Source organism: Hyla sarda, chromosome 6 (genome assembly GCF_029499605.1).
Source record: "Hyla sarda isolate aHylSar1 chromosome 6, aHylSar1.hap1, whole genome shotgun sequence".
Taxonomy (NCBI): domain Eukaryota; kingdom Metazoa; phylum Chordata; class Amphibia; order Anura; family Hylidae; genus Hyla; species Hyla sarda.
In genome coordinates, this window is record NC_079194.1 from 128,375,653 (window position 1) to 128,402,992 (window position 27,340).

General features: G+C 42.4%; 1 protein-coding gene across 1 annotated transcript in view; it reads left to right on the forward strand.

Moving 5' to 3' along the window:
- The first annotated feature begins 535 nt into the window (after positions 1 to 535).
- LOC130276098 (protein SSUH2 homolog) overlaps positions 536 to 27,340 on the forward strand; it is a 107,529-nt gene continuing 80,724 nt past the window's right edge. The window contains exons 1-2 of the mRNA XM_056524998.1: positions 536 to 622; positions 4,080 to 4,144. Of these exons, the coding sequence (XP_056380973.1) occupies positions 551 to 622; positions 4,080 to 4,144 (137 nt within the window). The 5' untranslated portion in view covers positions 536 to 550. The remainder of the gene's footprint in view (positions 623 to 4,079; positions 4,145 to 27,340) is intronic.

The window sequence follows — 27,340 nt, forward strand, 5'->3', positions numbered from 1 at the left end:
GAGTCAGTAGATAAATGTTCCGACTCCGACTCGGGAGTTTTCTGTACTTCCAACTCCGACTCCGACTCCCCGACTCAGACTCCTCTGTATTAATATGCAAATGTATTTTATAAATTTCTTGAAGGAAAGAAAGGCAACATACATGTCATTACTACAGGACTACTGGCTGGGAAGCCAACAGTCTACTGTATTAAACAGTTTGAGTGCTGATCTGCTGCTGAAGATAGGGCAGTGGGAGGATCCAGGTTGGGGTATTTATTATAAAACATGATTTCCCTAGTAGAATCCCATAGTCATGTTTAAAGTTTAAAGGGGTACTCCTCCCCTCGACATCTTATCAGAGGCGGCTCTCTAATTAGGCGATTTAGGCGACCGCCTAAGGCCTCGCGCTAAAAGGGGCCTCGCGGCCGCCTAGATCGTGTGATTAGGACAGTACTTTCCCTCCCCGTCGCCACAGGGGAAGGGAAGTTTGTGTGCGCTGGCCTGAGGCTGTAACAGGACCTGCGATGATGTCTCCGTCATGTGATCGGTCACATAAAGGAGGAGTCACATGATCAGCACTGTACAGGCATTCAATCGCTGCAAACATCCAAGGACCGTGGCAACAGTAATTACACATGAGGTATTTACTTATGAGGGCTGTGTATATGAGGATGGGGGTGGCGTATATGGGGATAGGCTGTGTGTATGCAGGGCTGTGTATATGTGTGTATGCAGGGCTGTGTATATGTTTGTATGCAGGGCTGTGTATATGTGTGCATGCAGGGCTGTGTATATGTGTGTATATGTGTGTATGCAGAGCGGTATATATGTGTGTATGCAGGGCTGTGTATATGTGTGTATGCAGGGCTGTGTATATGTGTGTATACAGGGTTGTATATATGTGTGTATGCAGGGCTTTTTATATGTGTGTATATGTGTGTATGCAGGGCTGTGTATATGTTTGTATGCAGGGCTGTGTATATGTGTGTCTGCAGGGCTGTGTATATGTGTGTATATGTGTGAATGCAGGGCTGTATATATGTGTGTATGCAGGGCTGTGTATATGTGTGTATGCAGGGCTGTGTATATGTGTGTATGCAGGGCTGTGTATATGTGTGTATGCAGGGCTGTATATATGTGTGTATGCAGGGCTGTGTATATGTGTGTATATGTGTGTATGCAGGGCTGTATATATGTGTGTATGCAGGGCTGTGTATATGTGTGTATGCAGGGCTGTGTATATGTGTGTATGCAGGGCTGTGTATATGTGTGTCTGCAGGGCTGTATATATGTGTGTATGCAGGGCTGTATATATGTGTGTATGCAGGGCTGTATATATGTGTGTATGCAGGGCTTTATATATGTGTGTATGCAGGGCTGTATATATGTGTGTATGCAGGGCTGTATATATGTGTGTATGCAGGGCTGTATATATGTGTGTATGCAGGGCTGTGTATATGTGTGTATATGTGTGTATGCAGGGCTATGTATACGTGTGTATGCAGGGTTGTATATAGGTGTGTATGCAGGGCTGTGTATATGTGTGTATGCAGGGCTGTATATATGTGTGTATGCAGAACTGTATATGTGTGTGTATGCAGGGCTGTATATATGTGTGTATGCAGGGCTGTATATATGTGTGTATGCAGGGCTGTATATATGTGTGTATATCTGTGTATGCAGGGCTGTATATATGTGTATATGCAGGGCTGTGTATATGTGTGTATGCAGGGCTGCATATATGTGTGTATGCAGGGCTGTGTATATGTGTGTATGCAGGGCTGTATATATGTGTGTATGCAGGGCTGTGTATATGTGTGTATGTGTGTGCATGCAGGGCTGTATATATGTATGTATGTAGGGCTGTATATATGTGGGTATGTAGGGCTGTGTATATTTCTGTATATGTGTGTAGGCAGGGCTGTATATATGTGTGTATGCAGGGCTGTGTATATGTGTGTATATGTGTGTATGCAGGGCTGTATATATGTGTGTATGCAGGGCTGTATATATGTGTGTGTATGCAGGGCTGTGTATATGTGTGTATATGTGTGTATGCAGGGCTGTGTATATGTGTGTATGCAGGGCTGTATATATGGGTTTATGCAGGGCTGTGTATATGTGTGTATATGTGTGTATGCAGGGCTGTGTATATGTGTGTATATGTGTGCATGCAGGGCTGTATATATGTGTGTATGCAGGACTGTATATATGTGGGTATGCAGGGCTGTGTATATGTGTGTATATGTGTGTATGCAGGGCTGTATATATGTGTGTATGCAGGGCTGTGTATATGTGTGTCTGCAGGGCTGTGTATATGTGTGTCTGCAGGGCTGTATATATGTGTGTATGCAGGGCTGTATATATGTGTGTATATATGTGTATGCAGGGCTGTATATATGTGTGTATGCAGGGATGTATATATGTGTGTATATGTGTGTATGCAGGGCTGTGTATATGTGTGTCTGCAGGGCTGTGTATATGTGTGTATATGTGTGAATGCAGGGCTGTATATATGTGTGTATGCAGGGATGTATATATGTGTGTATGCAGGGCTGTGTATATGTGTGTATATGTGTGTCTGCAGGGCTGTATATGTGTGTGTATGTAGGGCTGTGTATATGTGTGTATGCAAGGCTGCATATATGTGTGTATGCAGGGCTGTGTATATGTGTGTATGTAGGGTTGTATATATTTGTGTATGCAGGGCTGTGTATATGGGGGCTGTGTATATGTGTGTATATGTGTGTCTGCAGGGCTGTATATATGTGTGTATGCAGGGCTGTGTATATGTGTGTATATGTGTGTCTGCAGGGCTGTATATATGTGTGTATGTAGGGCTGTGTATATGTGTGTATGCAAGGCTGTATATATGTGTGTATGCAGGGCTGTGTATATGTGTGTATGTAGGGTTGTATATATGTGTGTATGCAGGGCTGTGTATATGGGGGCTGTGTATGTGTGGATATGAGAGTAAAGTTTGCAGAGGGAAACTTTTTGTTTTTAATGAAACATGTTCTGCACGGTGTGTGTGTGTATACATTTTAAAATTCCCCCCCCCCCCTACTTTTGTCACCGGCCCCCCATGTGCCACCCCTAAATATGAATGCTGATGATCAGGGGGTGCTGTTCTAGGCCTCAGCATACCCCTACGTCCCCCAGCGTCCCTTAGCTTCACCCTCCCCCTGTGGCCCAGAGAGGGGAAGTATGCAGAAGCTGCGCCGGCCCAGTGTAGTGACCCATGCCCCAGCGTCCCCCTCCCTCCAGTGGCGCAGTGAATGATTGCCCTGCCGGAGCCCTGAGTCGGTGCCCTGCCGGAGAGGGGAAAAACGGGGAAGAAAAATGGCCTGCTTAAGGTACTGTACCATGTCCCTCCCTCCCCCCCCCCTCTCACCCATGTTCATTCCCCCCCTCTCACCCATGTTCATTCCCCCCCTGTCCACCCCCCCCCTCACCCATGTCCATCCCCCCTCACCCATGTCCATTTCCTTCTCATCTTCTGGGAATCATAACTCTTATATAACCATCCACAGACCCGTATGAGGCTTTTTTATTTTTTATTTTTGCATGACCAATTGGTTATGACATTGCTCATTTTACCATAAAATTTACAGCGAACCCAAAAAAATATTATTTTGTGGGGAAATTAAAAAGAAGACCACAATTTTGCAGCTTTTGGGGGGTATAATTTTTAAGCAGTACACTATATGTTAAAAGGGGCATATTTTCTTTATTCTGTAGGTCAAATTTAAAATGATACCCATGAGTACATGCTTTACTATTATTGTACTGGTTTAAAAAAAAAACCTCAGACTTTTTAACAAAATCAGTATGCAAAATTGCCCTATTCTGCCCCTATAACTTTATAATTTTTCCATGTACGGCGATGTATGAGCGTTGCTTTTTGGCACTGTTTATCTGTAGTTTTTATTGGTTTTACTTTAGTGAATATGTGACTTTTTGTTCACAATTTCATTTTCTGAAATAAATCATGTGACCAAAAAGCAGCAATTTGAGGTTGTTTGTTTCTTTACGTATACACTATTCACTGTATGGGATCATTAACATTATATATTATTTTAATCGGGCACCAAAAGCCAGAAGAAGACCGGGGCCGGAGGAGGGGACTGCGGTATTGGCGGCACCTGGGGAGCGGTGAAAGGTTAGTTAAAGTTTATTAGTATTTTGGCAGCCTGGACATAGTGGATGAATTTTTTTGTTACTGAAGTTCTCTTTCTGGGTACATTCACACGCTCGTAATGAGAAAATCCGCTGCGGGTTATGCTACCATTCATTTTAACGGTTCTGCAAATCTGCCACTATTGCGGACTGTCCATGTACCCAAACAAGTGAATGGTGGTGTAACTTGCAGTGGAAACCTACTGCTAGTTACAAATGTGTGAACGTTCTCTTACACACAGAAAATATTTACAATAAATTTTAGATGTGGACCCTGATACGTTTGTATTATGGCCTTTGATACGTTTCCCCTAATTGGGATCTTAGGCCGTATTCACATGGTGCGTGATCAGTAACTTAGTGCTGTGTATTCTACAGGGTGGGCCATTTATATGGATACACCTTAATAAAATGGGAATGGTTGGTGATATTAACTTCCCGTTTGTGGCACATTAGTAAATGTGGGGGGGGAAACTTTTCAAGATGGGTGGTGACCATGGCGGCCATTTTGTCGGCTATTTTGAATCCAACTTTAGTTTTTTCAATAGGAAGAGGGTCATGTGACACATCAAACTTATTGGGAATTTCACAAGAAAAACAATGATGTGCTTGGTTTTAACGTAACTTTATTCTTTCATGAGTTATTTACAAGTGTCTTGCTGGAAAAACTCAGGGAACGTGCCAGCTTCAGTGCATAAAGAGGGAAACACATCATCATGTAGCAATTTCGCATATCCAGTGGCCTACATAATGATGTGTTTCCCTCTTTATGCACTGAAGCTGGCACGTTCCCTGAGTTTTTCCAGCAAGATGGTGCACCACCACATTATGGGAATCCGGTCCGAGCATTCCTAGATGAACAGTTTCCTGGAAAGTGGATTGGTTGTCGTGGGCCAGTTGAATGGCCCCCAAGGTCTCCCGATCTGACCCCCTTAGACTTTTATCTTTGGGGTCATCTAAAGGCAATTGTCTATGCTGTGAAGATACGAGATGTGCAGCACCTGAAACTACGGATACTGGAAGCCTGTGCTAGCATTTCTCCTGCGGTGTTGCTATCAGTGTGTGAAGAGTGGGAGAAGAGGGTTGCATTGACAATCCAACACAATGGGCAGCACATTGAATACATTTTATAAGTGGTCAGAAACTTGTAAATAACTCATGAAAGAATAAAGTTATGTTAAAACCAATCACATCATTGTTTTTCTTGTGAAATTCCCAATAAGTTTGATGTGTCATATGACCCTCTTCCTATTGAAAAAACAAAAGTTCGATTCAAAATGACCGACTTCAAAATGGCAGCCATGGTCACCACCCATCTTGAAAAGTTTCCCCCCTCACATATACTAATGTGCCACAAACAGGAAGTTAATATCACCAACCATTCCCATTTTATTAAGGTGTATCCATATAAATGGCCCACCCTGTATATCACAAAACAGAGGAAACCAGGAAGATCTTTGGTCACGTAATTCAGGGCCCTATTTTTAATTTTGCTCAGGGCCTTACTTAGTCTAAAAACCGGCCCTGGTTGGATACCAATGTATGACTTAGCAATGATAATTAAAATGTATCTGAACCATCGCTTTCAATTCCAGCGAATCCTTGATAAGGTTAATAAAAAAAATCAGAGAGAATGTTCTGCTTTGTTCCCATTAGGTAGATGGTTGAGGAAAAAGCGACACTTTCCAACAGATACTTTTAATCAATTTACATTGGGTTTTATGCACTTACAGAGGGACATTGAATTGTGTTGGTAATAAAATGGACACTGTTGCAATCTTACAAAGAGTCATGTGACAGATCCCCGCACAGAACATCATTATGGTGATGAAAAAGACACAAAAACAACATCAGACACCATCAAATGTTCTAATAGAGAACATAATAGACAGAAGAGATAAGCGGCATCATCACAGCACTGACATCATTGCATTGTGAATCATGTCTAACCCAGCTCTGCATGTTCTCCGAAAATAAAAATAAGATGGCTGCCATTAAAAGAAACCAGTCATAAGAATTTAGGATATATATATATATATATATATATATATATATATATATGTATATATATATGACCACTATGATTACATTACAGCTGTCAAAACAAATGAATAGGTAAATTTAGATTGTGAGCCCTAATGGGGACAGGGACCAATGTCAGTGTACACTGTACAGGACTGTGGACTATAATGGCGCTATATTAATAAAGGAAATTATATTATAAGATGCAAGGTAGTTTCAGTTATCCAAAAAGTGCATAATGAGTTTTGTTCACGCTTTGCTTGTCAATTATGCCATGACTAGTTGCACCCTGCTCCTGACCTTCATGACTACCTGGGGCCAATCTGCATACGGTGCATGCATGAGAATAAAACTATAATTTCTGGCATTTTGGATAACTGAAATTACCCTACAAGACATGGTAGGGAAGTTTTTATTAACAGCTATAATTCACTTCCAGTGGTTACATAATGCTAAATTCTGATGACAGGTCCCCTTTAGATCAAATATGCTTCAAAGTATTCTAAACAACTGCTAAACAAGCTTAAAGAGTACCAGAACACAAGCTTGCATTCCTTAAAGGGGTATTCTGCCCCTAGACATTTTATACCCTATATCCTTAGGGGATAAGATGTCTGATCATGGGGGATCTGGTCGCTGGGACTCACGTAATCTCCGACCCAGCACCCAGGCGTTCGGAACACTTATGCTTAGAATGCTAGCAATGCTAGGCTTCGGGCGACTGTGGTCATCACCCCCCCTCCATTAACTTCTTCAGGACGCAGGGCATATGCATATGCCCTGCATGCTGAGACCTTAAGGATGCAGGGCATACAAGTACGCCTGTGAGAATTCCAATCCCCACCGCTCGCCGGGCGGGGACCGGACCGGAGTGACGTCTGATATCTATCAGCAGGCACCCCGTGCAAACCCCTGGGGGGGTCCAGCAATTTGCAGCTATTCCGGGTTAATCGGGTCTCTGGTCTGGTGACCCGGTGACCCCAAAAAAGGGGTGAATGGGGCTGTCTGAGACAGCCCCATTCACCCTTACCCAGCAGGAGTGAGGTGGCACGGTTGCCGCCTCACGATCACGTGATTGATCGATCGGAACGACCCCGGTGGCGGTGACAGGAGCAGCAGGAGTGGTGGCAGCAGCGGCGGTGGTCCCGATGGCAGGATAAAGCAGGAGGTGAGGCCTGTTCACCTCCTGATGTTTCTTAGCAACAACCCTCAGCATGCAAAGCCAAAGGACATGCTGGGAGTTGTAGTTTTGCAACAGCTGGAGTTCCAACAACAACTCCCAGCATGCCCTTTGGTAGTATGTGCATGCTGGGGGTTGTAGTTATGCAACAGCTGGAGGCACATTTTTCTAGGAAAAAGTGTGTATCCAGCTGTTGCATAACTACAACTCCCAATATGCACAGACTACCAAAGGGCATGCTGGGAGTTGTAGCAGTGTGCCTCCAGCTGTTGCAAAACTACAACTCTCAGCATGCCCTTCAACTGTCAATACATGCTGATTGTTGCAGTTTTGCAACAGCTGGAGACACATTGGTTGCAAAACAGAGTTTGTTACCTAACTCAGTGCTTTGCAACCAGTGTGCCTCCAGCTGTTGCTAAAATACAACTCCCAGCATGCACTGAGAGACTGTACATGCTGGGAGTTCTAGTTTTGCAACAGCTGGAGGCACACTGGTTGCAAAACACTGAGTTAAGTAACAAACTCTCAGTGTTTCACAACCAATGTGCCTCCAGCTGTACAACTCCCAGCATGTATGGTCTGTCAGTGAATGCTGGGAGTTGTAGTTTTGCAACAGCTGAAAGTCCCCCCCACCCCATGTGAATGTACAGGTTACATTCACAAGGGCGGGTTTACAGCGAGTTTTCTGCTGCAAGTTTGAAATGCAAATGACTGTCCAGGCATGCTGGGAGTTTTGCAACAGCTGGAGACACCCCATTTGGGAAACACTGCCGTAGGGTATTTTTGTGGCGGATTCAAATCCCCAATTTAGGCCTCAAATGCGCATGGTGCTCTCTTGCTTTGGAGCCCTATTGTATTTCAAGGAAACAGTTTAGGGCCACATATAGCATATGTCTGTACTCGGGAGAAATTGCGTTACAAATTTTGGGGGGCTTTTTCTCCTTTTACCCCTTATGAAAAGGTAAAGTTGGGGTCTACACCAGCATGTTAGTGTAAAAAATTCCTGTAAAAGGAAAAAAAGACCCTCAAAATTTGTAACACAATTTCTCCTGAGTACAGAACTAACCCATATGTGGGCGTAAAGTGCTCGGCGGGCGCACAACATGGCTCAGGAGTAAGAGCGGACTATGTGTATTTGAGGTCTAAATTGGTGATTTGCACAGGGGTGGCTGATTTTACAGCGGTTCTGACATAAACACAAAACAATAAATACCCAGATGTGACCCCATTTTGGAAACTACACCCCTCACGGAATGTAACAAGGGGTGCAGTGAGCCTTAACACCCTACAGGTGTTTGACGAATTTCCGTTAAAGTTGGATGTGAAAATGAAAAAAAAAATTTCACTAAAATGCTGGTGTTAGCCTACATTTTTCATTTTCACAAGGGATAATAGGAAAAATGCCCCCCAAAATTTGTAGCCCCATTTCTTCTAAGTAAGAACATAACCCATATGTGGATGAAAGGTGCTCTGCGGTCAAACTACAATGCTCAGAAGAGAAGGAGCGCCATTGGGCTTTTGGAGAGAGAATGTGTCCGAAATTGAAGGCCATGTGTGTTTACAAAGCCCCCATAGTGCCAGAACAGTGGACCACCCCCCATATGTGACCCCATTTTGGAAACTACACCCCTCACGGAATGTAATAAGGGGTACAGTGGGCATTTACACCCCACAGGTGTCTGACACATTTTTGGAACAGTGGTCCGTGAAAATGAAAAATTTTATTTTTCATTGGCACAGCCCACTGTTCCAAAGATCTGTTAAACTCCAGTGGGGTGTAAATGTTCACTGCACCCCTTATTAAATTCTGTGAGGGGTGTAGTTTCCAAAATGGGGTCATATGTGGGGGGTTGTTCTCTTTTCTGGCACCACGGGGGGCTTTGTATTCCAACCAAATTCTCTCACCAAAAGCTCAATGGCGCTCCTTCTCTTCTGAGCATTTTAGTTCACCCACAGAGCACTTTACATCCACATATGGGTTACAAATTTTGGGAGGCTTTTTCTCCAATTACCCTTTGTGAAAATGAAAAATTTGGGTAACACCAGCATTTTAGTGAGAAAAATCTAATTTTTCATTTTCACGTCCAACTTCAGTGAAAATTTGTCAAGCACCTGTGGGGTGTTAAGGCTCACTGTATCCCTTGTTACATTCCTTGAGGGGTGTAATTTCCAAAATAGTATGCCATGTGGTTTTTTTTTTTGTTGCTGTTCTGGCATATAAGGGCTTCATAAATGCGACATGCCCCCCAAAAATCATTTCAGCAAAATTTGCTTTCCAAAAGCCAAATGTGACTTCTTCTCTTCTGAGCATTGTCATGCATCCGCAGTTCACTTGACGTCCACATATGGCGTATTTCCATACTCAGAAGAGATGGGGGTTACAAATTTTGGGGGGCATTTTCTCCTGTAACACCTTGTAAAAAATTTTAATTTGGGGGAAATCCAGCATTTTAGTGAAAACATTTTTTTATTTACACCTCCGACTTTAACGAAAAGTCGTCAAACACCTGTGAGGTGTTAAGGCTCACTGGACCCCTTGTTACGTTCCTTGAGGGGTGTAGTTTCCAAAATAGTATGCCATGTTGTGTTTTTTTTGCTGTTCTGGCACCATAGGGGCTTCCTAAATGTAATATGCCCCCCAAAATCCATTTCAGAAAAATTCACTCTCCAAAATCGCTCCTTCCCTTCTGAGCCTTGTAGTGCATCCACAGGGCACCGGACATCCACATATGAGGTATTTAAACTCGAGAGAAATTGGGTTACAATGTTTGGGGGGCTTTTTTTCCTTTTACACCTTGTAAAATTTCGAAAACTGGGTCTACAAGAAACATGTGAGTGTAAAAAATGAAGATTTTGAATTTTCTCCTTCACCTTGCTGCTATTCCTGTGAAACACCTAAAGGGTTAAAAAAAACTTTCTGAATATCATTTTGAATACATTGGGGTGGGTGGGGGTGCCGTTTTTATAATTGGGCCATTTATGGGCTATTTCTAATATGAGGCCCCCTCAAATCCACTTCAAAACGGAACTGGTCCCTGAAAAATTCAGATTTTGAAAATTTTGTGAAAAATTGGTAAATTGCTACTGAACTTTGAAGCCCTTTGATGTTTTCCAAAAGTAAAAATATGTAAATTTTATGATGCAAATATAAAGTAAACATATTGCATATGTGAATCAATATATAATTTATTTGGAATTACCATTTTCCTTACGAGCAGAGATTTTCAAATTTGTGAAAAAAATTTTCACCAAGAAAGGATGCAAGTAACAACGAAAATTTACCACTGTGTTAAAGTAGAATATGTCACAAAAAACTATCTTGGAATCAGAATAATCGGTAAAAGCATTCCAGAGTTATTACTGCATAAAGTGATAGTGGTCAGAATTGCAAAAACGGTCTTTAAGGGGGAAAAGGGCTGAGTCCTTAAGGGGTTAATGTCTATGGGAGGGGGTGTGATGGCTGTGGTCGCGCATAATGCGGCACAGAGCAGAGTTCTCTCGATGCAGTGGATTACTGGAATGTCAGAGATTGAGGGGGTCCCAGCAGCAAGTACAAGCTACAATACAGCAGAGAACATAAGCAGCTCAAATTTGTTTCGCCAGCTTTCTACTCACTAAGTGCAAAAGTTCACCCCAGAATGTATGGAGGGGCAGGTAATCAGTCCATGCAAAAAGTCGAACCCTCACAGTCCACCTATAGGACTCGCCTTAATGTGATCAGGCCCATCACGAGTTTTAGAATGCATAATCCTATACTGCGTCTTCCGCCACACCTCATTTACCACTGTTTTCCTGACTTTCAACCAGCCCACTAGTATAGGTTTGTTAAGGTCATTTCTCTTCAGTTTGGTTTCCCAATTGTTAAATAAAGATGCTTAAGAAGTGTCCAGCAGCGGTAAAAAAGTGAGTGGATGGTCATCTTGAATTTGCCAATTTTTCAATTAGGTCAACTTTTTTACTGTTGATTTTGATGTCCAAACGTACAAAATTAAATGACAGATTACTTAATTTTGGAGGGGGACCAAAAGCTTACAGGTCATTTCTTAAATAATGAATAATGAAATTTTTACACCAAAGTCTGGTTTATGCAGCTTGAAAGTGTAGTACACAGCCTAGTGGGAAAACCAGCAGAAGAGAGAGCCCCTGAGCTGACTGGGCCCAGTGGTTTCACATGTCAGGTGACCTTGAGTGGTCCTGCAGGATGTCCATTGTTCTGTGGGCGGGCACTGTCTTTCCCTGAAAATACGACATCCCCAAAAATAAGGCCTATTGCTCATTTTGCATTCTGGCTAAATATAAGGCCTTCCCCCCAAATATAAGGTCTCCCGAATATAAGGGCCCCTGAATATAAGGACCCCCCCCCCCCGCCCCAGAAAAAAAAAATCTATGTCAGAAAGCACGCTGTCACTTTCAACTAGTGAGCTGCGGTGGCCGGCTCTCTGAATGATGATTGCGCAGGGGGACATCACTTGTCATCCCAGAACCCACGCAGTCACACCAGGACTACGGTAGTCGCCACCTGCTCCTTGCTCTGTGACAGTGAGTGAGTCGCGTGGGGCAGGAGGCGGGCAATGTGTGTTAAAGGGGGGGAATGTGAGGTGGGAGGGGAGACGAGACTCATGAACCCCACAGGATTCTCTAGACTCCCCCCCCCCCCAGCTTCACCGCTGTTCTGTGGCAGTGGATTCAGTCCAGTGGCACAGGGATGATGCTAAGGGGAAGGGGGGGTAGAGACTAAATAATCCAGGCAGGAGCAGTCAAGCGCCGATAACTCTGATCACAGGCGTGTTAATACACGCCAGTGATCAGCATGAGAGATCAGTGTGTGCAATGTTATAGGTCCCTATGGGACCTATAACACTGCAAAAAAAAGTTTAAAAAAAGTGTTAATAAAGGTCATTTAACCCCTTCCCTAATAAAAGTTGGAATCACCCCCCTTTTCCCATAAAAAAAATTAAACAGTGTAAATTAAAAAAAATAAACATATGTGGTATCGCCGCATGCGTAAATGTCCGAACTATAAAAATATATAATTAATTAAACTGCAAGGTCAATGGCGTACGCGCAAAAAAATTCCAAAGTCCCAAAAAGCTTCTTTTTTGGTCACTTTTTATACCATTAAAAAATTAATAAAAATGTATCATAAAGTCCGATCAAAACCAAAATTGTACCGATAAAGACTTCAGATCATGGTGCAAAAAATGAGTCCTCATACCGCCCTGTACGTCGAAAAATAAAAAAGTTATAGGGGTCAGAAGATGACATTTTTAAACGTATACATTTTCCTGCATGTAGTTATGATTTTTTCCAGAAGTACGACAAAATCAAACCTATATAAGTAGGGTATCATTTTAACCGTATGGACCTATAGAATAAAGATAAATGTACTGTGTAGAAACGGAAGCCCCCAAAAGTTAAAAAATAGCATTTTTTCTTCGATTTTGTCGCACAATGATTTTTTTTTCCGTTTCGCCATGAATTTTTGGGTAAAATGACTAATGTCACTGCAAAGTAGAATTGGTGACGCAAAAAATAAGCCATAATATGGATTTTTAGGTGGAAAATTGAAAGGGTTATGATTTTTAAAAGGTAAGGAGGAAAAAAATGAAAAATGCTGAGTCCTTTAGGGGTTGAAGAGTAATCACATCCAACAACAAATAAATAATGGAAAAAGCCCTGCAGTGGGGCACTGCAAAAGGATGTACTGATGGCCATCTTCTTATGCAAAGGAAAAATCCCTTATCTTTTATCATGAGTGAAATTAAAGGACAGAAACAATTACCTAATCCTGGACCCTTTAAATTCATGCACAATTTTCCAACAATGCAAAATGTTTTACGTTGCCTGTACGCAGTTTTGGCAGGCATCTGATAAAGTGTGCGCTATTACTGTGAAAAATGTTGCATTGTGGGAAAATAAACCTTCTTGTGCTTATACATCTACTGTGTTAATGTTCAGTCAGCGCCTCATGAAACCATCTATAGGGCTGATTTGAGTATAAGGAGAGCTGACTAAATACCTGGGTCCCAGCAGCTTTTTCTAAATCAAACTCCATTTAAGAGGAAATAATAGTGCGCAAGATAGCACTTCCTGTGTCTGTTTCACGCTGCCTGCTGTTTAGGCAGCATAAAACGGGTAACAGGTTGCTTTGCTTAATTTTTTCTTAAAAAGCTAGGCTCCCTCTGGAGCTGTAATAACAGCCATAATACTTGTCACCCATTTTCCCCAGACACATATATAAAGATTTTTTTTTAACATCAACTGGTGCCAAAAAAGTTAAACAGATTTGTAAATGAATTCGGGTAGAAAACCGACATGGTGCACATCTACAATCTTGTATGATGATCTGATTGCTTCTCAGCATAATATCAAAAACTTAACAGGTTGTTAGTATACATTTTTGATCAAAAAGTACAAGCCCACTCGCCACGTCAAGGCCACCTATTTAGAGTGAGTCCCTAACGTCCCTAGCATAAAATGGCGTAGCACTGGGCGGTGACCACCACCGCCGCGACACCAGTGCCCACGGGGGGGGGGGGGGGGGGGGGGAAACGACCCACTGGCAGAGCGGCCCCAATGCCACTCAAACCAGTCTATGGGTCGCACCTCCCCGCAGACACGGCGCCACGGCAGCAACGGACACCGAACAGCACCACACCAGTGTGAACAAGGTGTAATAGCTAACTTACCATGCTCTCCCAGTCAGACTGGGAGGCTGCTAGGAAAGAAATGGCCCTTGTGTAGCTAATTACTACTTATATAGGGTTGGGCTGAGGGGGTGGGGAAGAGTGCAGCACATGTTAAAGCAAAAAAAAAAGGGGGATAGAAAACACAGTGTGAATTTGGGTAGAAAACAGACATGGAGCACATCTACAATCTTGTATGATGATCTGATTGCTTCTCAGCATAATATCAAAAACTTAACAGGTTGTTAGTATACATTTTTGATCAAAAAGTACAAGCCCACTCGCCACGTCAAGGCCACCTATTTAGAGTGGGTCCCTAACGTCCCTAGCATAAAATGGCGTAGCACTGGGCGGTGACCACCACCGCCGCGACACCAGTGCCCACGGGGGGGGAAACGACCCACTGGCAGAGCGGCCCCATTGCCACTCAAACCAGTCTATGGGTCGCACCTCCCTGCAGACACGGTGCCATGGCAGCAACGGACGCCGCACAGCACCACGCCAGTGAGAACAAGGTGTAATAGCTCACTTACCATGCTCTCCCAGTCAGACTGGGAGGCTGCTAGGAAAGAAATGGCCCTTGTGTAGCTAACTACTACTTATATAGGGTTGGGCTAAGGGGGTGGGGAAGAGTGCAGCACATGTTCAAACAAAAAAAAAAAAGGAGGGGATAGAAAACACAGTGTGAATTCGGGTAGAAAACAGACATGGTGCACATCTACAATCATGTATAATGATCTGATTGCTTCTCAGCATAATATCAAACACTAACAGGTTGTTAGTATACATTTTTGATCAAAAAGTACAAGCCCACTCGCCACGTCAAGGCCACCTATTTAGAGTGGGTCCCTAACGTCCCTAGCATAAAATGGCGTAGCACTGGGCGGTGACCACCACCGCCGCGACACCAGTGCCCACCGGGGGGAAACGACCCACTGGCAGAGCGGCTCCAATGCCACTCAAACCAGTCCATGGGTCGCACCTCCCCGCAGACACGGCAGCAACGGACGCCGCACATAGGTGGCCTTGACGTGGCGAGTGGGCTTGTACTTTTTGATCAAAAATGTATACTAACAACCTGTTAGTTTTTGATATTATGCTGAGAAGCAATCAGATCATTATACAAGATTGTAGATGTGCACCATGTCTGTTTTCTACCCGAATTCAGATTTGTAAATGACTTCTTTATAAAAATCTTAATCCATCCAGTACTTATCAGCTGCTGTATGCTCCAGAGGAAGTGGTATTGTTCTTTTCTGTCTGACCACAGTGCTCTCTGCAAACACCTCTGTCAGGAACTGTCCAGAGAAGGTGAGGTTTGCTATAGGAATATGCCTCTGCTCTGGACAGTTCCTGACATAGACAGAAGTGGCAGCAGAGAGGCACTGTGGTCAGGCAGAAAACAGTATACAACTTCCTGTGGAGCATACAGCAGCTGATAAGTACTGTAAAGATTCAGATTTTTAAATAGACTAATTTACAAATCTGTTTAACTTTTTGGCACCGGTTGATTAAAAAACAGAGTACCCCTTAAATCATGACAACGGACGCATGGACCCAAAGAGAAAATACTCTCCCTTTGGGAGCCATAGTTCTTAGCCTTTTTGCAGTGTCAATATGCGGCAGCAGTCTGTGGATTCAGTGACTGACTGGAACATAACCAAGAAGGGCGATTCTGTTCAGTATCAGCAACACGCGTGTCCCATGTTACATGATAAATATTTGGGCGTCAAGGAATACTAGATATTTTATAATCTGCTACTGAATATACAAATACAATAAATCTCACAGCTGACAATTTGTTGTAGTGTTATCTAGGTTTTTTACTGGACTTGGGATACAAGTTTTGTATTAGAGCTCAGGAATTTCACGTGGCACCTAGAGCTTAGTCTTCTAGTCACCTTAACCTTGTGTAACATTCATTCCATTGTTTTTAATTGGAATTTGCCTTAGTTGGCATTGTAAATTGCTGCTCATATTTTTGTGCACCGTGTAAATTTAAATCTGCGTGGAAAATCTTTAGTAGCATGTCACTTTTTGATGTCCTTTCCACAGGGAAAATGGAGAGTGGAAAAGGGCAGCAGAAATCTAAGGTTATGTCTTCTGCTGTGTAATTTACAGAGCAAGACATGCTCTGGTTATATAGCCTGAAATATACATTTCATTTAGATCTAACAGTAAATTTTAAACATAATGTCGTAAAAATCTCTGCCGAAACAATTAGCTCTACCCATAGAGAGGCCCCACCAGTCAGTAGCAGTAGCATCAGGACGGGAGCACAACATAGGGCAGACACAGGTCAGTGGGATCTCAGGCTTTCCTGATTGTGCTGGGTTTGGCCTTCGTCCAGTGCTGGAGTCTCCTGCACATATCACACACATCTGGTGCCGCTCAATGCTGGGGCCTCCCCTGGTATTGACACACAGTATATATTTCTTTGATATATGATGCTGTGATATTCTGAGGGGGCAGACGCTAACACATGTAGATCCTATACACATTCACATCTCCCCAGGCAAACAGAGAGAATATACATTCCAGGACTGTTAGGCTGAGTTCACATATCATATTTTAGTCAGTATTTGGTTAGCATTTTAGCTAACATCAGTAGTGAGTCCAAACACAGAAAACAAATCTGAAAATCTTTCCTTTATAGTTTTTTACTTGGTTGGTTCCACTCCTTGTTTCAGCTAAAAAATACTGGCATGTGTGGTGTCACAGTGCAGGAGTTCCAGCTGCTACCCACTAAAGATTGTCAGGTGGCTATGTATTAAAAGGTTTTCTGGATGTTGTGTATTTCAGGTACTGGAGACATTCACTGTGTTTTTGTACATTACCTTTTAATCTAAAGCATACACTGAGGTATTAAATATTTCTAAGGGTTAAAGTTGATCACATGTCTTGTATTTCATTGTACAGCTGAATGACCATTTGGTCACTTATGGTCTCCTATTCAGAAATTGCAAGAGAGTTTCTAGCCCAGCCTTCCTCTCCTAGGGGTCCAAAGGGGTTCTAGTTAATGCAGGCATGTCCTTTGCCAATGCCACATGTTTTTCCCTCAGCTCTGCTATCCCAAGTATTGTGGACCTAGGTTTACTAAAGTCAGGCATACCTTACAGGCTTCATGTAACCTGCTAACAAGTCATTGTTCCTAATCCAAGTTCCATGTCTATACTGTGAGGATATTTTTCTACATTATCTTAGCCCCCAAGAGGGAGATTTTGTCTTACAAGAAAGGCTAGAGCTGAACAAGGGCCTTTTTGTCTTTCACTGTTCTCTTTTATTGACCTCTGTTTGGGCCAGTACTAACCTGTCTTCCAAATCAGGGGAACTTCCCTGAATACATCTTTCTGTGTGTTGTGTCGCAGATTATCTCCAAAGGGATGAGTAAAGTGGACTCCTATATTGCACCTTACACCACGAGTAATCAATCCATGAAGGTTCTCATCCAGTAGCTTTAGTAATTTGGACTTTTCGACAGCTAGAGAACCTTAAAGGGGTCTTATGGGCTTTTTTTTCATAGTGGTCTCGGTATTCTTATAAGATCTTTGCCTCAAAGTTTATTTTTCACAGCATACAAAATGACTGGCGTCTCAAGTTTTCCCAGGTTTCAATGCGGTTCGAGAAAATACATCACTAGTCAGGTGTTCAGAAGGAGCCTGTCTTTGCTTTAATGGGTGGAGTGACCCCTGGGTGGGAGGGAGATCATTCTGCAAGAATTGTAGTTTTGCAACAGCTGGAGGCACCCTGGTGAGAAAACACTGGTCTATTACATGGAAGGGATCACAGGTGTGTTTCAATGAGTGGGATGGCTGATGTGTGGGAGGGAGTAAAGTGATCTCACAATTACAAGCAATGAATCATAAGACTTATAGTTTGGGAGAACAGACTCCAACAGGAAAAAGCCAGTTCACTAAAAGATAGCCTCAGTGTTATGGTAATCTCACAACATAAAAATCCAACAATAAGTATTCACCCAAAGTGTGTCAAATCGTCTGCAAGATATTGGTAGGAGACATGTAAGGCTTCTCAGGCTTCCATGTGCAACTGCACTAGCACTCTCTCATTCAGCCGTCTCCATACACTGCAGGTCTGGTAGGAACGTCTGCAACGTTTCAGAGGCAACGCCTCCCATGTCAAGCATGGTGCAAATTCCCATCACCACAATACATAGATCAGAAACTCTCGCAAGATTTCACTTCTCAAAAAACATGTTACAAGAGAGAAAATCATTTCAATGTACCGTATATGGATTTGGATAGAAGCAGCAAAAATATTCAAAGGAACACATTAAAGTTACAAATCTCGTTGATCCCATGGGGCTGTAAAGTGTCCAGCGTACCTCACTTCTTAATAGTTTTGTTTTAATCTGTTCTTTATTATCTCCTTCTATACTCTCCAAAATCTGCCATCTCAATTCATTAACCTTATGTCTCTTTGCAAAAAAAATGTCTAGCTACACTTGTTTCAAATTTTTCTTTCTGTTTCTGACTACTTTCTTCGGGTCCTTTTTATATGTACGGATGGCGCTTTTATGTTCATTAATCCTCTGTTTAATGGTTCTCATAGTTTGCCCCACATAACCTTTCCCACAGGGGCACTTCAACAGATAAACCACTTGGGTACTATTATAGGAATGCCATCCCTTGATAGGAATTTTAGTCCCCCTCATGCGATGTGTTACTATGTCAGCTTTGATGATAGTATTACAGTTCTGGCACGACAGGCAGGCAAATGTGCCCGACTGGCCCCTAGGAATGTCTGTTTCCCTGTTTTTTTATCTTTCACATCTGCCCTTATCAGATAATTGGCAATAGATTTATTCTTCCTATATATAAATCTAGAGTGATCTCGAAACAGACGGCCAACCTTCTCGTCTGCGTTCAACAAGCCCCAGTATTTACAAATGGTTTGTTTAATAATTTTTGAGTGACAATAATAGGTAGAGAAAAAACCAACCTCTGTCTCCTGTTGTTTTTTCTTAGGTTTATTCTTCCTCAAATCCTCTCTAGGTAATGCACCAACCTCTTTACTAATTTCCTCCATTTCCTTCTTATCAAATCCTCTCTGTACAAATTTTTCAATCACCATTTCTTTATTTTTCTCAAACTCACTTTCTTTATTGCAAATCATTTTTGTTCTAATTATTTGGCCTTTTGGTATACCTTTGGTAAAAACCTGTGGGACATGTCCACTGTCACGATGTAATAAATTATTCCGATCTGTATCTTTCACATATTATGTGGTATCAAGCATCCCTTCTGGGTTTTTCATCACTTTTACATTTAAGTAATGTATCTCTTTTTCATTCATCTCACATGAGAATTCAATGAGAGGATGGCATCCATTAAGATATTCTACATTTTCGAGAAGCTGGGGTCATGCGCTCGTCCAGAGGACGAACACATCGTCCCCATAACAGACCCACAGACCCACCTTCTCACTCAGGACATGCCCTTTAACAAAATTATCCTCAAATTTACACATAAATATGTTAGCCAGACTTGGAGCCACAGGGGACCCCATCGAAGTCCCATGTTTCTGGAGGGAAAACTCCTCCCCAAATCTGTAATAGTTTCTGTAGAGAATGATCTCCAGTAGAACCATCAGAAATAAAATTTTAGCATTGGTTAAAGTGCTATCTTTAATAAGATGTTCCTTAATAGCAAGTATACCCTCTTGTGTAGGGATGTTCGAGTATAAACTCTTAATGTCTCGAGTGCATAGCAGAGCCCCCTGGACATCTTTTAGCTACGCTATACAGTCCAGAAACTGATTAGTATCACTTAAACAATTAGGAAGTGATGCAACAATTTTTTGAAGGTAGCTATCAACTTAGATTGCCAAAGGGCTCAAAATGGAGTCAACCCCCGAGATGATGGGACATTATAAGGGTTTCTCTCCTTTTAAGTGTGCAAGAAAAAAGTGCTCTAATGAATGATTTTCCCTGCACCCCAGTGCTGTATTTGTTGCCAAAGGTGCACAAAAAATGACTCAATTTTGAACCCTTTGGCAATCTATGTTGGTTGATAGCTACCTTTTAAAAATCGTTACATCACTAATTGTTTATGTGATACTAATCAGTTTCTGGACTGTATAGCAGAGCTAAAAGACGTCCAGGGGGCTCTACTATGCACTCGAGACATTAAGAGTTTATACACTAACATCCCTACACAAGAGGATATACTTGCTATTAAGGAACATCTTATTAAAGATAGCACTTTAAGCATTGCTAAAATTAGATTTCTGACAGATCTACTGGAGATCATTCTCTACAGAAACTATTTCAGATTTGGGGAGGAGTTTTTCTTCCAGAAACAGGGGACTTCGATGGGGTCCCCTGTGGCTCCAAGTCTGGCTAAAATATTTATGTGTAAGTTTGAGGATAATTTTGTTAAAGGAAATGTCCTGAGTGAGAAGGTGGAGCTGTGGGTCCATTATGGGGACAATGTGTTCGTCCTCTGGATGGACAGATGACCCCAGCTTCTCGAATATGTAGAATATCTTAACCCCTTAAGGACCAAGCCCCTTTTCACCTTAAGGACTAGAGTGTTTTTTGCACATTTTACCACTGTCACTTTAAGCATTAATAACTCTAGGATGCTATTACTTATGAATTTGATTCCGAGAATGTTTTTTCATGACATATTCTACTTTAACATAGCGGTAAAATTTTGTCGATACTTGCATCATTTCTTGGTGAAAAATTCCAAAATTTCATGAAGAATGTGAAAATGTAGCATTTTATTTAACTTTGAAACTCTGTGCTTGTAAGGAAAATAGACATTCCAAATAAATTATATATTGATTCACATATACAATATGTCTACTTTATGTTTGCATCATAAAGTTGACATTTTTTTTTACTTTTGGAAGATATCAGAGGGCTTCAAACTTCAGCAGCAATTTTCGAATTTTTCACAAAATTTTCAAATTCAGAATTTTTCACAGACCAGTTCAGTTTTTAAGTGGATTTGAAGGGCCTTCATATTAGAAATACCCCATAAATGACCCCATGATAAAAACTGCACCCCTCAAAGTATTCAAAATTAAATTCAGTAAGTTTGTTAACCCTTTAGGTGTTTCACAGGAATAGCAGCGAAGTGAAGGAGAAAATTCAAAATCTGCATTTTTTACACTTGCATGTTCTTGTAGACCCAGTTTTTTTTATTTTTACAAGGGGTAAAAGGAGAGAAATTTACCCAAAATTTGTAACCCAATTTCTCTTGAGTAAGGAAATACCTCATATGTGGATGTAAAGTGCTCGGCGGACACAGTAGAGGGCTCAGAAGAGAAGGAGCCACATTTGGCTTTTAGAAAGCAAATTTTGCTGAAATGGTTTTTATGGGGCATGTCGCATTTAGGAAGCCCCTATGGTGCCAGAACAGCAAAAAAAAAAAAAAACTCACATGGCATGCTATTTTGGAACCTACACCTCTCAAAGAACGTAACAAGGGGTCCAGTGAGCCATAACACCCCACAGTTGTTTGGCGACTTTTCGTTAAAGTCAGATGTGTAAATGAAAAAAAAAATTTCACTGAAATTCAGTTTTTTCCCCCCAAACTTACCATTTTTACAAGAGGTAATAGGAGAAAATGCCCCACAAAATATGTAACCCCATTTCTTCTGAGGAGCGCCATTGGGCTTTTTGAGAGATACTTTGTTTGGAATGGAGGTCGGGGGTCATGAGTATTTACAAAGCCCCCCGTGGTGCGAGAACTGTGGACCCCCCCACATGGGACCCTATTTCGGAAACTACACCCCTCACATAATGTAATAAGGGGTGCAGTGAGCATTTACACCCCACTGGCCTTTGATAGATCTTTGGAACAGTGGGCTGTGCAAATGAAAAATTCAATTTTTCATTTTCACGGATGACTGTTCAAAAAATCTGTCAGACACCTGTGGGGCGTAAATGCTCACTGTATCCCTTATTAAATTCCTTGAGGGGTTTCCAAACTGGGGTCACATGTGGGGGGGGGCATTGTTCTGGCACCATGGGGGCTTTGTAAACACACATGGCTTTCAATTCCAGACACATTCTCTCTCCAAAAGACCAATGGCGCTCCTTCTCTTCTGAGCCCTGTAGTTCACCCACAGAGCATTTTACATCCAGATATGGGGTATTTATATACTCATAAGAAATGGAGTTACACATTTTGGGGGGCTTTTTTTTCCTATTACCCCTTGTAAAAATGAAAAATTTTGGATAACACCAGCATTTTTGTAAAAAAATTCATTTTCATGTCCAACTTTAATGAAAATTCGCCAAACACCTGTGGGGTGTTAAGGCTCACTATATCCCTTGTTACGTTCCTTGAGGAGTGCAGTTTCCAAAATGGGGTCACATGTGAGTGAGTTTTTTTTTTTGTGTTTATGTCACTACCGCTGTAACGGTCAGCCACCCCTGTGCAAATCACCTCAAATGTCCATGGTGTGCTCTCACTCCTGAGCCTTGTTGTGCGCCCGCAGAGTATTTTACGTCCACATATGGGGTATTTTCGTACTCAAGAAATTGCGTTTTGGGGGTCTTTTTTTCCTTTTACCTATTGTGAGAATGAAAAGTATGTGGCAACACCAGCATGTTAGTGTAAAAAATTAAAAAATGTTTTACAATGACATGCTGGAGTAGACCCCAACTTCACCTATTCATAAGGGGTAAAAGGAGAAAAAGTCCACCAAAATTTGTTAGGCAATTTCTCCTGAGTACAGAAATACCCCATATGTGGCCCTAAACTGTTGCCTTGAAATACGACAGGGCTCCGAAGTGAGAGAGTGACATGCGCATTTGAGGAATAAATAAGGGATTTGCATAGGGACGGACTCCGATACCAAAAATACCCTGACAGTGTATCCCCAAACAGGGTGCCTCCAGCTGTTGCAAAACTTCCAGCATGCCTGGAAAGTCAGTCGCTGTCTGGCAATGCTGGGAGTTGTCTTGCAACAGCTGAAGGCTCTGTTTTGTAAACAGTGTCATACGAGAATTACATTTTTTTATTTGGGGGGGGGGGGCTGTGTAGGGGTATGTGTATATGAAGGGGGCAAACCTCCAACTGTTGCAAAGCTACCACTACCAGCATGCCCTTTGGCTGTCCGTGCATGCTGGGGGTTTAAGTTATGCAACAGCTGGAGGCACACTGGTTGCAAAACACAGTTTGTTACTTAACTCAGTGTTTCCCAACCAGGGTGCCTCCAGCTGTTGCAAAACTACAACTCCCAGCATGCCCAAACAGCCGAAAGACATGTTGGGAGTTGTAGTTTTGCAACATCTGGAGGGCCTCAGTTTGGAGACCACTGTGCAGTGGTGTCCAAACTGTAGCCCTCCAGATGTTGCAAAACTTCAACTCCAAGCATGCCCAGACTGTCCAGACATGCTGGGAGTTGTGGTTCTGCAACATCTGAAGGGCCAGATGTTACAGAACTACAACTCCCAGCATGCATGGACTCTCTGGGCATGCTGGGAGTTGTAGTTTTGCAACATCTGGAAGGGCTACAGTTTCGACACCACTGCACAGTGGTCTCCAAACTGTGGCCCTCCAGATGTTGCAAAACTACAACTCCCAGCATGCCCAGACAGCCTTTGGCTGTCTGGGCTTGCTGGGAGTTGTAGTTTGGCAACTCCTGGAAGGCAGCAGTGAAGATCACTTATCACTGATCTTTATTGCTGCCTCCGCCACTGCCTCTGCCGGTCCCGATGCTGCCTGCAGCAGGTCCAGCCACAATCGCCGGTCCCGGCACCCGCGGCCATCTTCCCCCCACTCTGCCCCGACATCCAGGGGTTGGCAGAGCAGGGGATTTCAACTTTAACCTCCTGCCATTGGTCGGCTAGTCCTAACGACCGATGGCAGGGGATAGGAGAGAGGTAGCAGCTGCCACCTCTTTCCTATCCCTCAGGATGATCGGAGCTGTCTCTGACAGCTCCGATCATCCCTATTTTCCAGGCTATCGGATCACCAGAGACCCGATCAGCCCGGAACCCTGCAAGTCCTTGTCATTAGTCAGTCACTGACTGACTAATGACAACGATCAGCAGCAATGGACCCTTCTGATTGGTCCCAAGCTGCATAATGTCATCGACCAGCTGTTCAGAACAGCTGCGATGACGTTTCTATCACCATTCCAACAGACATGGAGATAGAAAATGTATTGGACGTTTATGAACATCCATTTGCCTTAAGTTACAGGAAAAATGGAAGTTCATAAACGTCCATTTGCTGGAAGGGGTTAATGGATACCATTCTCTCATTGAATTCTCATGTGAGATGATTGATAAAGAGATACATTACTTAGATGTAAAAGTGATGAAAAACCCAGAAGGGATGCTTGATACCACATAATATGTGAAAGATACAGATCGGAATAATTTATTACATCGTGACAGTGGACATGTCCCACAGGTTTTTAAAGGTATACCAAAAGGCCAACTAATTAGAACAAAAAGGATTTGCAATAAAGAAAGTGAGTTTCAGAAAAATAAAGAAATTGTGATTGAAAAATTTGGACAAAGAGGATATGATAAGAAGGAAATGGAGGAAATTAGTAAAGAGGTTGGAGTAGTATTACCTAGAGAGGATTTGAGGAAGAATAAACCTAAGAAAAAACAACAGGAGACAGAGGTTGTTTTTTTCTATTGTCGCTCAAAAATGATTAAACAAACCATAAGTAAATACTGGGAATTGTTGAGTGCGGACGAGAAGGTCGGCCGTCTGTTTCGAGATCGCCCTAGATTTATATATAGGAAGAATAAATCCATTGCCAATCATCTGATAAGGGAAGATTTGAAAGATTAAAAAACAACTAAAATTCCCATAAAGGGATGGCATTCCTGTAATAGTACCCAAGTGGTTTATCTGTTGAAGTGCCCCTGTGGGAAAGGTTATGTGGGGCAAACTATGAGAACCATTAAACAGAGGATTAATGAACATAAAAGCGCCATCTGTACATATAAAAAGGACCCGAAGAAAGTAGTTAGAAACAGAAAGAAAAATATGAAACAAGTGAAGCTAGACATTTTTTTTGAGAAAGGACATAAGGTTAATGAGTTGAGATTGCGGATTTTGGAGAGTATAGAAGGAGATAATAAAGAACAGATTAAAACAAAACTATTAAGAAGCGAGGTACGCTGGATTCAATTGAAATGATTTTCTCTCTTGTAACATGTTTTTGTATGCATTTACCTGAGAAGTGAAATCTTGCGATAGTTTCTGATCTATGTATTGTGGTGATGGGAATTTGCACCATGCTTGACATGGGAGGCGTTGCCTCTGAAACGTTGCAGACGTTCCTACCAGACCTGCAGTGTATGAGAGTGAATGAGAGAGTGCTAGTACAGTAGCACATGGAAGCCTGAGAAGCCTTATATGTCTCCTACCAATATCTTGCAGACGATTTGACACACTTTGGGTGAATACTTATTGTTGGATTTTTGTAACATTGATTTAAAAAAAAAAAAGAAGAAAAGAAGAATTGTTGCATTAACTATAGCGTATGTGCCTATTTTTTGACTGAGATTATACTGGGTTTGTAAAGCACCCAGCCACTACGCTTTCACCCGAATACCAGGTATCCTACACTGTGTTTTGAAAGCTTTTATGAGGGACCAGATGGACAAAGCAATCCAGAATGAATCCCCATGCTGTTTCCCAACCTTTTCCACCTTGGGGCATCCTTTGGAAGAAATATTTAACTCTGGGTAAATTACTGTACTGCTATATGCAGAGACATACATCTTAGGCTCCACATTTTTCCTTGATATCACACGCAGAAAAGTGGGTAGACAAGTGGGTTGGTCGGATCCCGTATGTAGGACTCCCTTGTAGAAAGGACCCCCTTTAGGTAGTTTGCCCCTATAGGCAAGACTTCCTAAAGATAGTTTCCCTCTCCTGTAGGAAGGACTGAAGGTAGTTTGCCCCCCTGTATGTAGTTTTTCCCCCTGTAGATAGGACCCCCTAAGGTAGTTTGCTCCCTCCTTGTAGCTAGGACCCACCTAAAGGGAGCCCCCGCCAATGTATGTAGAATCCTCTGCAGGTAGTTTGGCCCTCTGTAGGTAGAACCCCTCCTTAAAAGTTAAAAAAAAATAAATAAAACAGTGGAAGAGACACTCCTAGCCTCTAGTGGCCACAGATAATGGCCTAGAAGAGGACAATGCTAAGCACATGTTAGAAGATCTGCAGAGTTCTTGGGGCATCCATTTGCCATCTTACGCACTGGACTGCCTCGTTTAACCCCAGTTAGGAAATAGGAACCACTATACTAACCACTGCATATCAGGAACATCCCAGCAGACCTGCCATTTTGAAGATGTTAAGACCCATCCATTACAATTTGGCCCCTGATAAAGTTGTTCAGCTCCTTACCCATGCCCATTTTTCCGGCCTCCAGCGAACTGACTTTGAGAACTGACTGTTCTCTTGCTGCCTAAACCCCTCAACAGATGTTATTACCACAAAATAAATAAGGTTAATCTTGTCACTTGTCAGTGATTTTAATGTTACAGCTGATTGTGTATATTGGTGTGTATGTGAACATCTGCTGAGGGATGTGCTAGTCCAGAGACATGGATTTGATCCATTTTAATTCATACGATAGTTTTATTGCATTCTTCTCTATAATCAGACCATCAGCTACAAGGACATGAAGCATCAAGCCTTGGACACCACTGTGATTGCTTTACAATGATATACTGAGAGATTGCATCCACTAAACACTAGATATGAGCATCCCTGCTGTCTGCCTCAGCAGAAACTCTTTGGAAGTTCTGCACTGCCATCTTGTGGTAGACCAAATTTACTGCAACCTGTTCTCCTGAATGACTACTCTGCCGCTTAGCTATGCAGTTATATAGGGTTGGGTGTTGTATGACATCATGGCTGAATCATGTTTATATACACCCTTTTTCTTGCCCAGTGGTGGTACTAACCCCTTTGGCCCCTCTGCCATTACGCTTGGTCTTGTCTTACTGCTGTGGTATCCCGGTACTGGACCTTGGCCCTTACCTTAGTCGTGGGTCCCCATAGTCAGAGTTCCTCCGTGCTGATAGGGCTCTCTTGGTGGATTACCCCTAGTCGCCTCCTAATGTCATTAAAACTGTATATATTTGTAATGAATGTACAGGACCTTAGGTCATGTGATATTTAATAATTCTGTTATACTAAGGTTAAGGACCTTTGGGTCATGTGATAGGTCATGTGATGTACCATAATGCTTTTTACTAGGACTGACAGGTTTGGGGAACCAATAAGATTTGATCCTGCCCCTTCTGTATATAAGGGTGCTGTATCCAATAATCGCG